General features: G+C 37.5%; 1 protein-coding gene and 1 pseudogene across 1 annotated transcript; both read left to right on the top strand.

Annotated features, from left to right (window-relative positions):
• Positions 537-2,355, top strand: LOC109725109. The gene is made up of 2 exons (XM_020254182.1): positions 537-857; positions 2,023-2,355. The coding sequence occupies exons 1-2, from the start codon at positions 705-707 to the stop codon at positions 2,185-2,187; spliced, it is 318 nt and encodes a 105-aa protein (XP_020109771.1). The 5' UTR covers positions 537-704; the 3' UTR covers positions 2,188-2,355.
• Positions 11,909-12,939, top strand: LOC109724763 (annotated as a pseudogene).

Below are 13,559 nucleotides of genomic sequence, written 5' to 3'. Positions count from 1 at the left end.
CCGAATTATGAACCATTTTGAATTAATTACCAAATTTTTAAATTTTAATTTTACTATTCAACTTTTTAATTTGTTTATTTGAGTCAAACAACAATACTTTAACATTTTGAAGGACAAGTCCATAAACTTAAACTTTGTAGAGATATCTCTACTATTCGATATGTTTATAAAGAGCTGAATGAAATTATTCCTTAATATAATATAAACTTTTTAATATTTATTTTAATAAAAGTATATATTGATATTTTAATCTCATATTTAGCATATTGAATAGTCAGCTACGGTTTTTCAGTTTTAGATATAGATTTTTGTATTTTTTTTAACGTGACTGTTTCAGTTTTAAAATTTTATATTCGATGGATTCGGATAAATTTTGGATTTTAATTTGTTTTTCGAGTTTGAATTCAGATTTTGTAAATCAATAGATTGACACTCCTAATTATACCCAATTGGTGAATGGAGGGGGAGAAAGTCAACGAAGAAGAGCCCGAATATTCTGGTCTTTCGTTCTCTTAACCGCTGCCGACGGATCCTCTCCCGCCTCTTTCCTCCTCTCTTTGTCCGTCTGTCTTCCAACAACAACAAGTTTATACACACACATCCCATCCCATCCCAAAGAGAGAGAGAGCGCAGCGCGCATCCAAATCCAAATCCAAATCAAAATCAAAATTAACAAGGAGAGAAATTGAGCAAGATCAGCAACAATGGCAACTACGGAAGAAACAGCAGTACCGCAGGACGGCTCCGATCTCACTTTCCCCGCCGTGAACGCCGCGAGAGAGTTGAACCTCGGCGTCCCCGAAGACTTCCCAGTCGACCCCATCTCCTCCGGCGTCGCCACCGCCAAAGAGCTCAAGGTAGATAGATGTTGTTGGAAGCATGCAATAACTAATAGACGCGAACTATGCTCGAATATTTTACAGAGTATTAAAAGTAAAATCAATAGATTCCAATCACAGAAAAAAAAAAAGAAGAAATTCTTATTGTACACAAGCTATTATTGTATTGAATATCATTTTATTTTGTGGTGATTAATTGAAATGAGTACAAATTAAGACATACATGGATCAATCGAAGGCCTGTTTGAAAACTCTGAAATTTAATACAATTTTTTTTTCCCTCAATGGTATAGGACTTAAAACAAAATAATCTGTATCTAAGGTGTTTGGATCGCTCTAAGTTACTCTAGATTTTACATGAAAAGTATTTCTATAGAAACTATCTAATCAGGTTTTCTCGGAAAGAAAGAAAATACAACACTAATCCAAGTATCCTGTTTTGAACAAATTCTCTCCATCTAGGTAGTAAAAGGTCTGCACCGAAATAAGTAATATGAATTAAACTATTAGATGGGATTGAGATCAACAGATTGAAGGTGTATAGATATATAGATGCACTAGGTGCAGACAATAGGTTTATCTCTAATAGTAAATAAGGACAAAGATTTAATTGAAAAACTTTCAAAGTTTTAATTTATCGCATATCTAATTTAAAGTTCCAAGGCTAAAGGAATAATGTGCCTAATAGTTCGAGAACTAGAATTGAAATTTACCCTTCGTAATTAACACATTTCTAAGTTACAATTCGAAGGAAAGATTTTTATATTATGCACGTTATTGCTGAATAATTTATTCTGATATCTAAAAAAAAAATCTAAAGCCCTAGTTGGATGCATGGTTTTCCTTAGTTAAGATGCTTGTAGTATTTGATCAGGAAAGAGTTTGGATGAAATTTTTAGAATGACATTTCATATTTGCTCTTTAGATCATTTCTTTAATATACGATAAATTATTTATTAAACAAAGTATACTATAAAAACAAATCATCAATGCCCAAATCTTTCAAAAGACAAAAATCAATTCTGCAGCCCAGCATGAAATTTATACCAATTAAGTTATTAATGAGTAACTTATTTCAATACTGAAGCTAGCCCAGTAAGTGAAGATATTATTCCTTACTTTGTGATTATTACTTTTTGTAAAATTTGTATATTTGCTGACTGCCAATTTAATGACGGAAAAGGAGGAAACGGAGGCAAGAGCGAGGGCAAAAGCAGAGGCGGGAGCGACTGCCGCAGCGAAGTGCGACGTCGGCGGCACTTTGACATCAGTTTTAATGGTCACAGCTGTTGTTGTAGCTGCTGTTGGAGTGGCCATTTTTGTCACCAAGAAGTTGAAAGAAACATAAACCCAGCACCAGAATAAGCCCCTGCATCTATCTACTCTTTTTCTCATTCATTTTGTCAAAACTTTTATTTTACTTTTTGTTTCTGTTTACCATTTTTTTTCCCTCTCCTTTTCTTTTTGGACCTTTGAAGCTGCAATAGCGTACAGTATTGGTGACATGTGAGCTTCATTTGTCTACATGCGTATATTTAACTTAATGACTGCTGTAAGTGTATGATCAACTAATTCATAATTGTTTTTCCATATTGTTGGTTCATTTTTCCACAAAAACTAAAATGTCCAATCAATCTTAGACATTTTTAGCTTAAGATCAAATTAATGGGGATATATATAAATGACATTGGAAATGGGAGACCCTAATGCTCGATGGAGAACAAAGAGGCTTTTGATAGCAACAGAGATTCCCTTGAAGATTGTCATGCCCCGGGGCCGGCAGAGGCCCTTCCGGTAGCGCGCCCAGACTCGCCATATGTCTACACATATAAGGCGTCTACAACAACAGCAGAAATAAAGCAAGAGATGATCTACAACTAGAGATATCAGAGCAAGTACACAACTATAATCTAAATAAGAGTAGATGGAACAACTAAGTAAAAAGAGGAAATATAAGGTTATACAATAACCATCTCCAAAAAGTATACAAAATGGGTGGTCTCTATTACACTGGCACAGCTCTCAACCTCTCCAAAAAGAAAACAACGAGAGGTAAACCACCTATCAACGCATCTCTCGAAGCCAAGCTAGCTCGGGGTGATACCCTTTCCGCGGTCCCTAGCCTCTCCCGGCATGGAAGGCTCTGAAATAACATCAAGAAAAAGAGGGCGTGAGAACTATAATTTATAGTTTCCAGTGGGCAATTACTGACCTCAGCTCAATGCACCACTAGGCCCCAAAAGAAAAGGGTAGGTCCAAAAGCAACAATAATAATAAATGGATTGCATTTAAGAAAGTATGATTAAAATGCTAAACTATTTTGTCGCAAATAAACATGATGTCAAATGTGTTGTACATCTACTTTATCAAAATGAAGTATGTCCAAGTATGACTAATATGTCCCAACATAACGAGCAAGTAGGTATCATAATCCACTATATCAATATATGATGAATATGCTCAATGAACAAACAGAGCTCTCTCTCTCTATCTTCTTTTATTAATATCATGTACATGTGTTTATATAACAATAGAGAATAAAGAATGTATAGTAAAAAATATCAAATAAGGTACAAAAGCATAATTAATGGAGATATAATCTGGAGAGAATTAGGCTGTTGATTATAGGAGTCAATAAGCCCTTAATATTAGCCATTCTCCAAGACTTTCCTTTCACATCCCCCCTCAAATTGATGCAAGGGATCAGCAAGCATCAATTTGTTAACCAAATAAGCATGGCGAGATGAAGACATAGATTTAGTGAATACGTCTGCAATTTGATCATGAGAGGGCACGTGACAGAGGGCAATAATTTTGTCCTGTACAAGTTCCCGAATATAATGGCAGTCCACCTCAATGTGCTTAGTTCTTTCATGAAGTACTGGGTTGGTTGCAATACGAATAGCACTTGTATTATCTGCATGCAGAGTTGTTGAGTGTGGACAAATCACACCTAAATCCGCGAGAAGTCGGCGAAGCCAAACAATTTCGGAACTGACTGATGACATAGATCGATATTCTGCTTCTGTGGAGAACTTGGCAACTCTATCTTGCTTCTTACATTTCCATGAGATGGGTGACGAACCTAAGAAAATATACCAACCAGTGGTTGACCGTCTAGTGTCAAGACAACCAGCATAGTCCGCATCAGCAAAAGCAGTAAGAGCAAGAGAAGAATGTGAAGGAAAAAATAAGCCACGACCAAGTGTTCCTTTAAGATATCGAATGATGCGATGAAGTGCAGAAAGATGTATGCGTCGCGGATCAGAAACGAATTGACTCACTACTTGAACTGCATATGAAATATCTGGTCGAGTGATAGTAAGATAGATAAGACTCCCCACAAGACGCCGATACAAATTTGAATCTGAAACAGGCTGTCCAACTTCTCGCTGTAGTTTGACATTAAGTTCCATTGGCGTAGCAGATATTTTGTTATCTGTGAGATTAGCCAACTTGATCAAGTCGTCAGTGTATTTCTTTTGATTAAGAAATAATCCATTCGCTGAATGGGAAACCTCCAACCCAAGAAAGTAATTAAGTGAACCAAGATCCTTCATATGAAAGGAACCATGAAGAAATTTCTTTAACTCAATAATGCCGCTAATATCGTCCCCTGTTATAACCATGTCATCAACATAAATCAAAAGAGCTATTATTCCATCAGTAGAATGACGAGTGAATAAGGAGTAATCATTAGAGCTTTGTGTGAAACCAATAGAACAAATAGTAGAGCAAAATTTTTCAAACCATGCACGGGGAGCCTGCTTTAGACCGTACAACGATTTGCGAAGCTTGCACACCAAATTAGGAGAGGACAAAGAATATCCGGGGGGAGGTTCCATATGCACAATCTCTTTTATATGCCCATGAAGAAAGGCATTCTTTACATCCAGTTGATGTAAAGACCATTTCTTAGCCGAAGCCACAGCAAGTAGTGAGCGAACTGTGGTCATTTTAGCTACAGGTGAAAATGTTTCTTCATAATCAATGCCATATTCCTGTTTGTAACCCTGCGCTACTAGCCGAGCTTTGTACCGATCAAGCGTGCCATCGGGCTTCACTTTGATAGTATACACCCATTTACTACCAATCACAGATACATTACTTGGGCGAGGGACTAAGTCCCAAGTGTGATTGTCCTCAAGAGCTTGAAGCTCCTCAACCATTGCTTTTTTCCAACATTCATGCTTTATCGCTTGTTTATAGGAAGAAGGAATCGAAACAGAATCAACGGAAGTAAAGAAAGAAGTAGAAAAACCATACCGGTCAGGTGAATATCCAAGACGTTTTGGAGGTTGACCAAAGTTGGAACGAGTCGAACGTCGAACTCGCCGCGCCGCCGCGCTCCGTTCCCGCATTGAAGTATCTATCGCGGGATGGGGTCTCTGGTTTTTATCGCCATGGGGCTCAGCCGTATCGGATCCCCATCTCTCCTTTACTTTTCTTTTGTTACATAGTTTGGACATTATAATTAACATTATTGAATTAACGTAAGCCTCCAACATACATTACTTTTTACATTTTACAAGATTACACTTACGAACATTATTGTATCCTACACAATACAACACTATGAAAGGAATACGTTAGTACTGACTATAGACAAGGACCAACCTTGGGAACATTACAAGTAACATAACTAACGCTGCGGATCCTGCATGTCCCCTTTGAGACAGGCAAGCCGCCAGACAGCTGCGCGGGCTTGAGCCGGTTTATCCGCTCCGAGCCCCGCACTGTATGGTCCACGATAAAGAAGACGAAAAAAGCGACGACCAAATAGTCCATTTCCTTCCCTTTACAGAGGAACCAAAGAACTAAGGCGACGGAAATTAGTATACAGGCCAGTTTTTGTATAGAAAAGGTGTGAATTCGGTATAGTTAGTTCATTAAGACAGTAATGTCGATTACATGTTCTTAATGGGTAACTTCCACAACCATGACAAACGAATTACTTACTTAGTTTCTTTTGAAAGAGAGAAGGATTATGAAAGATACAAGGCTTAAACCGACGTTTAAATTAAAGACAACCTGTTAATCAACTAGCTTTAACAAACCATTTTAAAAGAGGGTTACCAACAGTACACGTCCTGGAAGTTTGACCCTTTCACTAGCTCTTCCCCGTATTCGTTCCCGCAGAGAAGATGAATCTGAACTTTTTATTTGGTAGAAGTAAAACAAAAAGTCGTAGAAGAAGAAAGCTTTAAAGAGAACGATTATTCTTCACCACAGAAACCGTAGCAGCAGAACCTGTAGGAGTACGTTTATCTGAACTGGTATACAAAGTCAGATTAAAAGAAGGTCTTTTCGAATTACAGTTTAGATAAAGAAACCTATTTTTAACAGTCTCAACACAAGAACCATTTCGAAGATTTAATGGGAAAAGTAGATCGAGAAGTTTTCAACTATCGGGTAAACTATATTATGTGTCACTAAATACCCCAGGTAGTGGTTGAGGAAGATCCGAACCTATAGCTATAAAACAAAACAAGTAACTAGTTGTATGCGCAAAGTGAACCTAAATAAAGAACGCACGTTTCAGCCTCGAGTGTTTATATCGGTTTTGAAAATAATGATACTATCTTTGTGTCAAACCTTTTTATTATTTTTAAAAAGCAAGTCTGAACCCTCCTCTCAAAACGAGTAGTCGTGAGTGAAGAAAAAAGGTACTTTTCCTTTAAAATCGTGTTGTTAGAACGGGAGTTTGTGGACTCGTTTTACCCCATCACCTTGCCTTTTTAGCAGTACATGAACTTTATCGGGCTCGAGAGAATGAACTCCGGCTATAAGGAAGATGAAAAACCGATCTTCGACAGGTATGACGTCAAATAGAGTAATTAGCTGTTGGATGTGGATAAGAGTTCTTATTTAGAGGTACCAAGACAGAAATATGATTTGTAGGTCTAATAAGAGCCAATGCTCAGAAACCTACATAAACAAAACACAATGAAGGGGGTGTACTTGCTTTATTTAATAGAAGATTTCGGCGTTTTACGCACAAAGAACCTATATCACTATTTGTTTTTCCGATAGAAACAAAACTAGGCTTATTATTTGCGTACGTGTATAGAGCGGTACAGTGAAAAAAACTTTTAAGAATGATAATGTTCAGGTAATATAGTGTATTCAGATCACTTGGATAAAGTAAAAATGTTTTAAAAAGAGTTCTAAGTAAACCATACCTTCTACGGCCGGGTCTAAATCGTAACGTCTTAAGCTAATACGGGGAGAGTCTAGTACGAGTACTTCCAAGAAATAAGTGGAGGTTGGTATCAGTAAGAGATAGGCTGTTAAGAGGGTGAGGACGAGGTTCATATTCGGTTGGTGGTGNATGTAGTCGAGTTTCTTCTCGAACAAGCTCAGCAAGAACATTATCAAGGCCTTTGATACTTCGATTTATTATGTTGGCCCTAACATTTTCGAATTCTGGCCTTAATTTCATAAGAAATTGTAGCACTCTACTTTGATCTCTTTCCTTTTTGAGTTCTAAATAAGCTGGACTTGTAATAAAACTAGCTGAGATCATATCTTGTTCGGTCCATAATTTCACAAGTTCGACATAGAAGCTCCGAATATCTCTTCCTTCCTGATTCAATTTAGCAATTTCATATTCAATCTCAAATTGCCTAGCTTGATTGGTTTGTGAGTAGATTTTCAGCAAATGTTTCCACATCTCATTGGCTGTTTTGAAAGATCTCAAGCTTAGAGCAATGTCAGTCTCAACAGAATTCAAGATCCAAGTGATGACTCTAGCATTTTTAATTTTCCATGAACCTCTTTCTGTGATATCAGTAGGTTCAAAAATAGATCCATCAAGAATTCCAAAGAGATCCTTACCTTCAACAAATGTTCGAAAATGAAATTCCCATAGAGCATAATTTTTTCCATTAAGCTTTACAGCAATAGTATCTGTTTTCTCGAAGTCCATCTTAATAAGATATCAAGTAAAGTTTCTGAAAAATAAAACAGATCACACCTGATTGTTGAGCGTGAAGGTAGTGCAAGAACTCGAACGACTACAGGATGATTGACGAAGACAGCCGTAACCGCCACTAATCCTCAAAAGGATCAACAAAAATTTCTAATTAGAAACCTTGCTCTGATATCATGATAATATTGTAAAGGAAATACAAATGAGAAACAGAGCTCTCTCTCTATCCCCTTTTATTAATATCATGTACATGTGTTTATATAACAATAGAGAATAAAGAATGTATAGTAAAAAATGTCAAATAAGGTACAAATGCATAATTAATAGAGATATAATCTGGAAAGAATTAGGCTGTTGATTATAGGAGTCAATAAGCCCTTAATATTAGCCATTCTCCAAGACTTTCCTTTCACATGTATAAGACCAGATTTCGCACATGCCGTAAGTGTTACGAGCAGATATCAGTCCAATCCAGGTGAAGAACACTGGACTGCTGTGAAGAATATCCTTAAGTACTTGAGAAGAACTAAGGATTTGTATCTAGTGTATGGTGGAAATGAGCTAACATTAGAAGGCTTCACAGATTCAGACTTCATGTCGAACGTTGATGATAGAAAGTCAACATCAGGGCATGTCTTCAAATTGAATGGTGGGGCTATCATTTGGAAGAGTTCCAAACATAATACAACAGCAGATTCCACCACTGAGGCAGAGTACATTGCAACATCTGAGGCATCAAAGGAGGCAGTTTGGCTTCGAAAGTTCGTCACAGAACTAGGAGTAGTGCCTTCTATTGAGGAACCAATGCCACTTTACTGTGACAATAATGGAGCTATAGCGCAAGCTAAAGAACCGAGGTCTCACCAGAAGTCCAAGCATATAGATCGACGCTACCACATCATCCGACAATTTATAGATGAGCGTCAGATTGTTGTGCAGAAAGTAGCATCCGTAGACAATATAGCGGATCCCCTCACTAAGCCGCTCACACTTCAAAAGCTGGATGTGCATTTAGAAAGAATGGGTATGAGATACATGAGCGATTGGCATTAGTATAAGTGGGAGATTGTTAGTGATATACCCTAAAGCCAATCGGTGACATAGGCTTGTGAACATATTAAATATTTTTCTTATTTAATAAAGGGCATGTTTTATTTATATTTATTGTTAGCAGTACAATATATTTATATGAATCGTCCATTGAATCTTCGTTAAGAAAATATATTCCTAAGAGTTAGGAATTTGAGATATATATTTCTTTGTACAAGATTCTTAAATGCTCCTAGCCATAGAATGAGGATTAGGGTTGTGACACTTAAACCTAGAATGCATTGTGGGCTCGACACTTAAACCTAGAATGCATGAGGATTAGGGTTGTGACATGAGATCCTATAGTGATAAGAAAATGGTGAACTCGGACTTGATGATAAAAACTAGTGACTTGTGAACTAGAGTAGTGGAAACACTTATAACGAGAATGAGTGGCATGTAGATAATGTGGAATACATGACGAGTGGCATGGGACCTAGTGTAGATGAAACACTGACATAGGTCATGATGTGTGACATGAGACACTTGACATGGACCTAGGGATAGGTAGATTCCCTACTTATAACTTGTTGATGATCTTTTTGGTCTTCTAGCCCCGTATCCCTCTAGTATTTTTCATATTTTCTCAAGGAAACTCAAGATTTGTAACAACCTGACCCGCTAGCAATAATAACTCGTTGGGCCTATACCATCAGCCCAAAATGCTTAAATCCAGTTATTATTACTAGTGTCTAAGTCTCTTATATATTATTGGGGTGTGACAGACTTCCCCCATTAAGGCCTCGACGTCCTCGTCAGTCCAATCACACACACAGCCTAAGATCACCGGGCGATGTGAGACTCGTCTCGCTAGCCTTGTCATCCAGACCCTGGCATAACCTGCTACCTTGTTATTCAGACCATAGCATAGCCTATCACTTTGTCTTTCAAACCCTAACTCAGCCAAGACTCATCTCACACTTCCGACTAGTGAACTGGCTCTGATACCAAATGTAACGATCCGACCGGCTAACAATAATAACTCGTTGGGTCTATACCACCAGCCCAAAATGCTTAAGTCCAGTTATTATTACTAGTGTCTAAGTCTCTTATATACCCAATCACACACTACACCAAAAGAGACTTTTTGTGGCAATTATTTAGCGGTGATTATCAAACGACCGCTATTACTATTATTTTATTACACCTTTAGCGGCAATTATTTTTAAATATATAGTTTCAATCTACTAATATTTATATATTAAATATAATCCTAACCCAACCTCAACCTAACCCAACCCAACCTCGCGCCCTCTCTCAACCCGCCCCCTCTCTCGATCCAAGCTCCCCGTCCCCGTCCCCGGCTTCACCCTTCCCGATACCCTCTTGTGATCCAGGCTCCCCCCCATTACCTCCCTCCCCTCCCTCCACGCTCTCTTTGATCCATTGCTGTGTCGACTCATCTATCACCCGGCCAAAGCGGGCGGGCAAGATGGCGCGTCGTCTCGGCGGAGGACTTCGCGGCGGCGGAGGAATGGCTTGAGAAGCATTCGCCGACGGATTCTAGCGGTTCGGCGGAGCCGTCGACCGACCGGCGCGTGCTGGCTCGCGGAGAATTCCCTCTAGCAACGCCCAGCTCTCCCTCAACGTCACCGATCTTACATCAGTCCCATCTTTTGATTTGTAGTGGTTGGAATTGTGTATGTGAGGATTGGAAAGAATTTAGTTGTAAGATAATTTCGACAAATTAATTGGATGGTAACACTATTTTAAGTGACATTTTCATTAAGAATCGAATTTGTACGTAACTGTAATAGTATCGAAAGAACTCCTAAACTCGCTCGGATTTTATAATGGTGTGGATTCTTAAATCAGTGCATGTTATCTATTTTGTGGAGAACACATTTCTTGCCTCTGAGAAAATAGAGGTTGTAGAAACTCTTGGCGTAAGTTTATTCCTTCATTTTGGGTACATATAATTCTGGATCACTTTTATTGGGAGAAAAACCTAAGATCTCATCTCAATATAGTTTTATGTACTTAATGTCATTTCGCATTTACAGGACAAGTCTCTAATTTGCACTTTAATTAGTGAGGGTATCTTAAAAAGATTTGTGCACTACATGAGAATCATCCTAGATCAGAAAATTTAAGTGGATTAGTTTGATTTAGATATGCAGTGTTCAAAGATGTATCTTCTAATATTAATTCAGATCGAGACGATTCTTAATTTTATTTGTACGGATCGAGAAGAACTAGTTAAAATATACGGACTGAGAAGAACTAGATGAGGCCTGACAATCAAACTTAATAGTACCTACTAAGTTGGAAGTTCAGTACGAATTTCAGGACGCTTGAGATTGTTTAGACCTCCAAAATCGTGATCAATGTTTGACTTTTTATTCATAAAATGTTTGATTGTGAATATCTTTTTATCCGCAAGTAACTAGAATTTTGCCTCATATTCAGTTTGATATACTCAAGATGTTTTTTCAGATAGATGTTATCTGACTGACTTTCATAAAAGAAAAGTATGAATTCTGAAAAGTATCACTCTACCCTTTATAGGATTTTAGATTCTGTTCTATCTCACTAGTTGTAAAATTAACTTTGGTCATATAAATATTACCTTGTGATTTTTTAATTAATTAAAAATTAGTGGCGTTTAAATAAAATTTAATAATTAGGTTCTTCATGTAGCACCTGCAATTCAAGTCTGAAGGACTGTGGACTGATCTGCATCAGCCACCAAAAGATCAGTATTTTGATCAGCCTGAGAATGATTGGCAGGATGCATAAGACATACATGTAAGTGCAGCCTTACATGATGAAGCCTTGTCTTTGTAGGGTGTGTCTCTTCCGTATTTTGTTATTCAAGCATACCATACGAGCTATGTGTGTCTTCCTTGTTTCCTTGATTGCATTTACTTGTTGCTCTTCCTCCATGGTACCTACAGATAAGTAATTTACTTGCTGCTCTTTCCTAAGGTTCTTTTTTGATTACTTGATATCTAGTGGATAAGGCACATTGAGAGGTAATTTTAATGGTGGCTAGCACACCCACACTGCATATAATATGTGATAGTGGATTCAATGGCAAAAGTGATCTATGGTTTCCCCTAAAAACGGGCTTGAGGTTCTCACAGAGTCCCCAATCTAATGGGACAGCTCCCCTTTTAGTTCCCTTCTTTCCTTGATCCAAAGCATTTAAAGCATCTGAATAGGCTCTGGAAGTACCTATTAAAGCAGTTGTATACAGCTTTGATGTTTTGTGGATTTCTAGTATTGTATGTAAATCACTACAGATACCTAAAAACTTAGTAGCGGTCAGCTTTCTTTTTAACCTTCTTGCTGATGATTGTGGCTGCTGCAGGTTGATTACGCTTGCACCCCTGAGGAAGTGCAGCAGCATTTTCAGTCAAGCGGAACTGTGAACAGGGTGACTATTCTGACCGACAAATTTGGCCAGCCAAAGGGTTTCGCTTATGTTGAATTTTTGGAGCCCGAGGCCGTTCAAGAGGCTCTTCTCTTGAATGAATCTGAGTTGCATGGTCGCCAGCTGAAAGTGTGTCACCTTTCCTAGCTCCCTATTTTAGATATTTTGCACAGTTGCTCAGATACAGTTCTCTCTTTTCGTTCCTACTAACAAAGTTTGCTTCTGCAGGTAGCAGCCAAATGAACAAATGTACCTGGGATGAAGCAGTATCCTCCTCGGTGGTTTAATCCGCACCTTGGCTATCGATTTAGGAGACCGTATGTGCTGCCATATTTCTATTCTCCCTACGGCTATGGGTGAGTTAAATGGTCTCTACGAAAGAAAAACTTGTTGCTGGTGACCAGTCTAATAATTGTGATCATTGTGTAAAAATAATTGATAAAGCTTGTTGATTTGGAACTTATTAGTACTGCTTACATCTTGCAAAGCCTTTCAATAATGTATTACTGTGTAAATTTTGACTTATAATGGTTTTCTGACCATTTGTTTATCTTGCAGTCACAGGAACTTTGAAAGATTATGATCGGCTACTAAACCTGGTACTTGATAAAGCAATAGAATTTCTAAGAGGTTGTTAAATGTATTTTGTCATGACATTTAGTTGTAAAGCATACCTAATTTGTGCCTTCTTTTAACTGCTACTACTACAGAATACTTGTTATTCGATTGTCCCTGTGCAATGCACAGAAAAACCTATAGGGCGCGTTTGGTTCGCACTATGAAAGATTAATAGGAATAAAAAGATATCTGAAAATCTTATTCCTTTTCATCCTATTACTAAGAATATGACATTTCTGTGTTTGGTTCGTACGGTCATATTATTTATTAATGTTATTTAAGATTACAAAAAATATACAAATAATTTATTTATTTCTTTAATTAATTTTAGATAATGCTACCAAAAATTTCAACATCTTTTTTTTAAAAAAAAGTAGAGAGGACATAGGTTAGAGAGAGAGCATAATTAAAGAAATAGGAAGAGAAATAGAGTCGAGGTTAGAAAGAATGAGAGAGTTGAAATTCTAGAAAAAGAGGGAGAGAGAGAGCTTAGTTTAGAGAGAAAAATAATTGAAGTTTAGAGAGAAAAAGATAAGTTTAGAGAGAGATATGAGGTTAGAGTGTAAAGAAAAATAATACTAACTAACCGGCGGGTAGGGAGAAAGAAAGAAAACACATTATTATTATTCTGATCCATTAATATGAGGATACCCACTCTCTCTCAAAAGAATGAGATTAGTACTTTGGGATGAATCTCATTCCCAAG

This window comes from Ananas comosus, linkage group 19, assembly GCF_001540865.1.
Source record: "Ananas comosus cultivar F153 linkage group 19, ASM154086v1, whole genome shotgun sequence".
Classification (NCBI taxonomy): domain Eukaryota; kingdom Viridiplantae; phylum Streptophyta; class Magnoliopsida; order Poales; family Bromeliaceae; genus Ananas; species Ananas comosus.
This window is presented reverse-complemented; position numbering and strand designations above follow the sequence as displayed.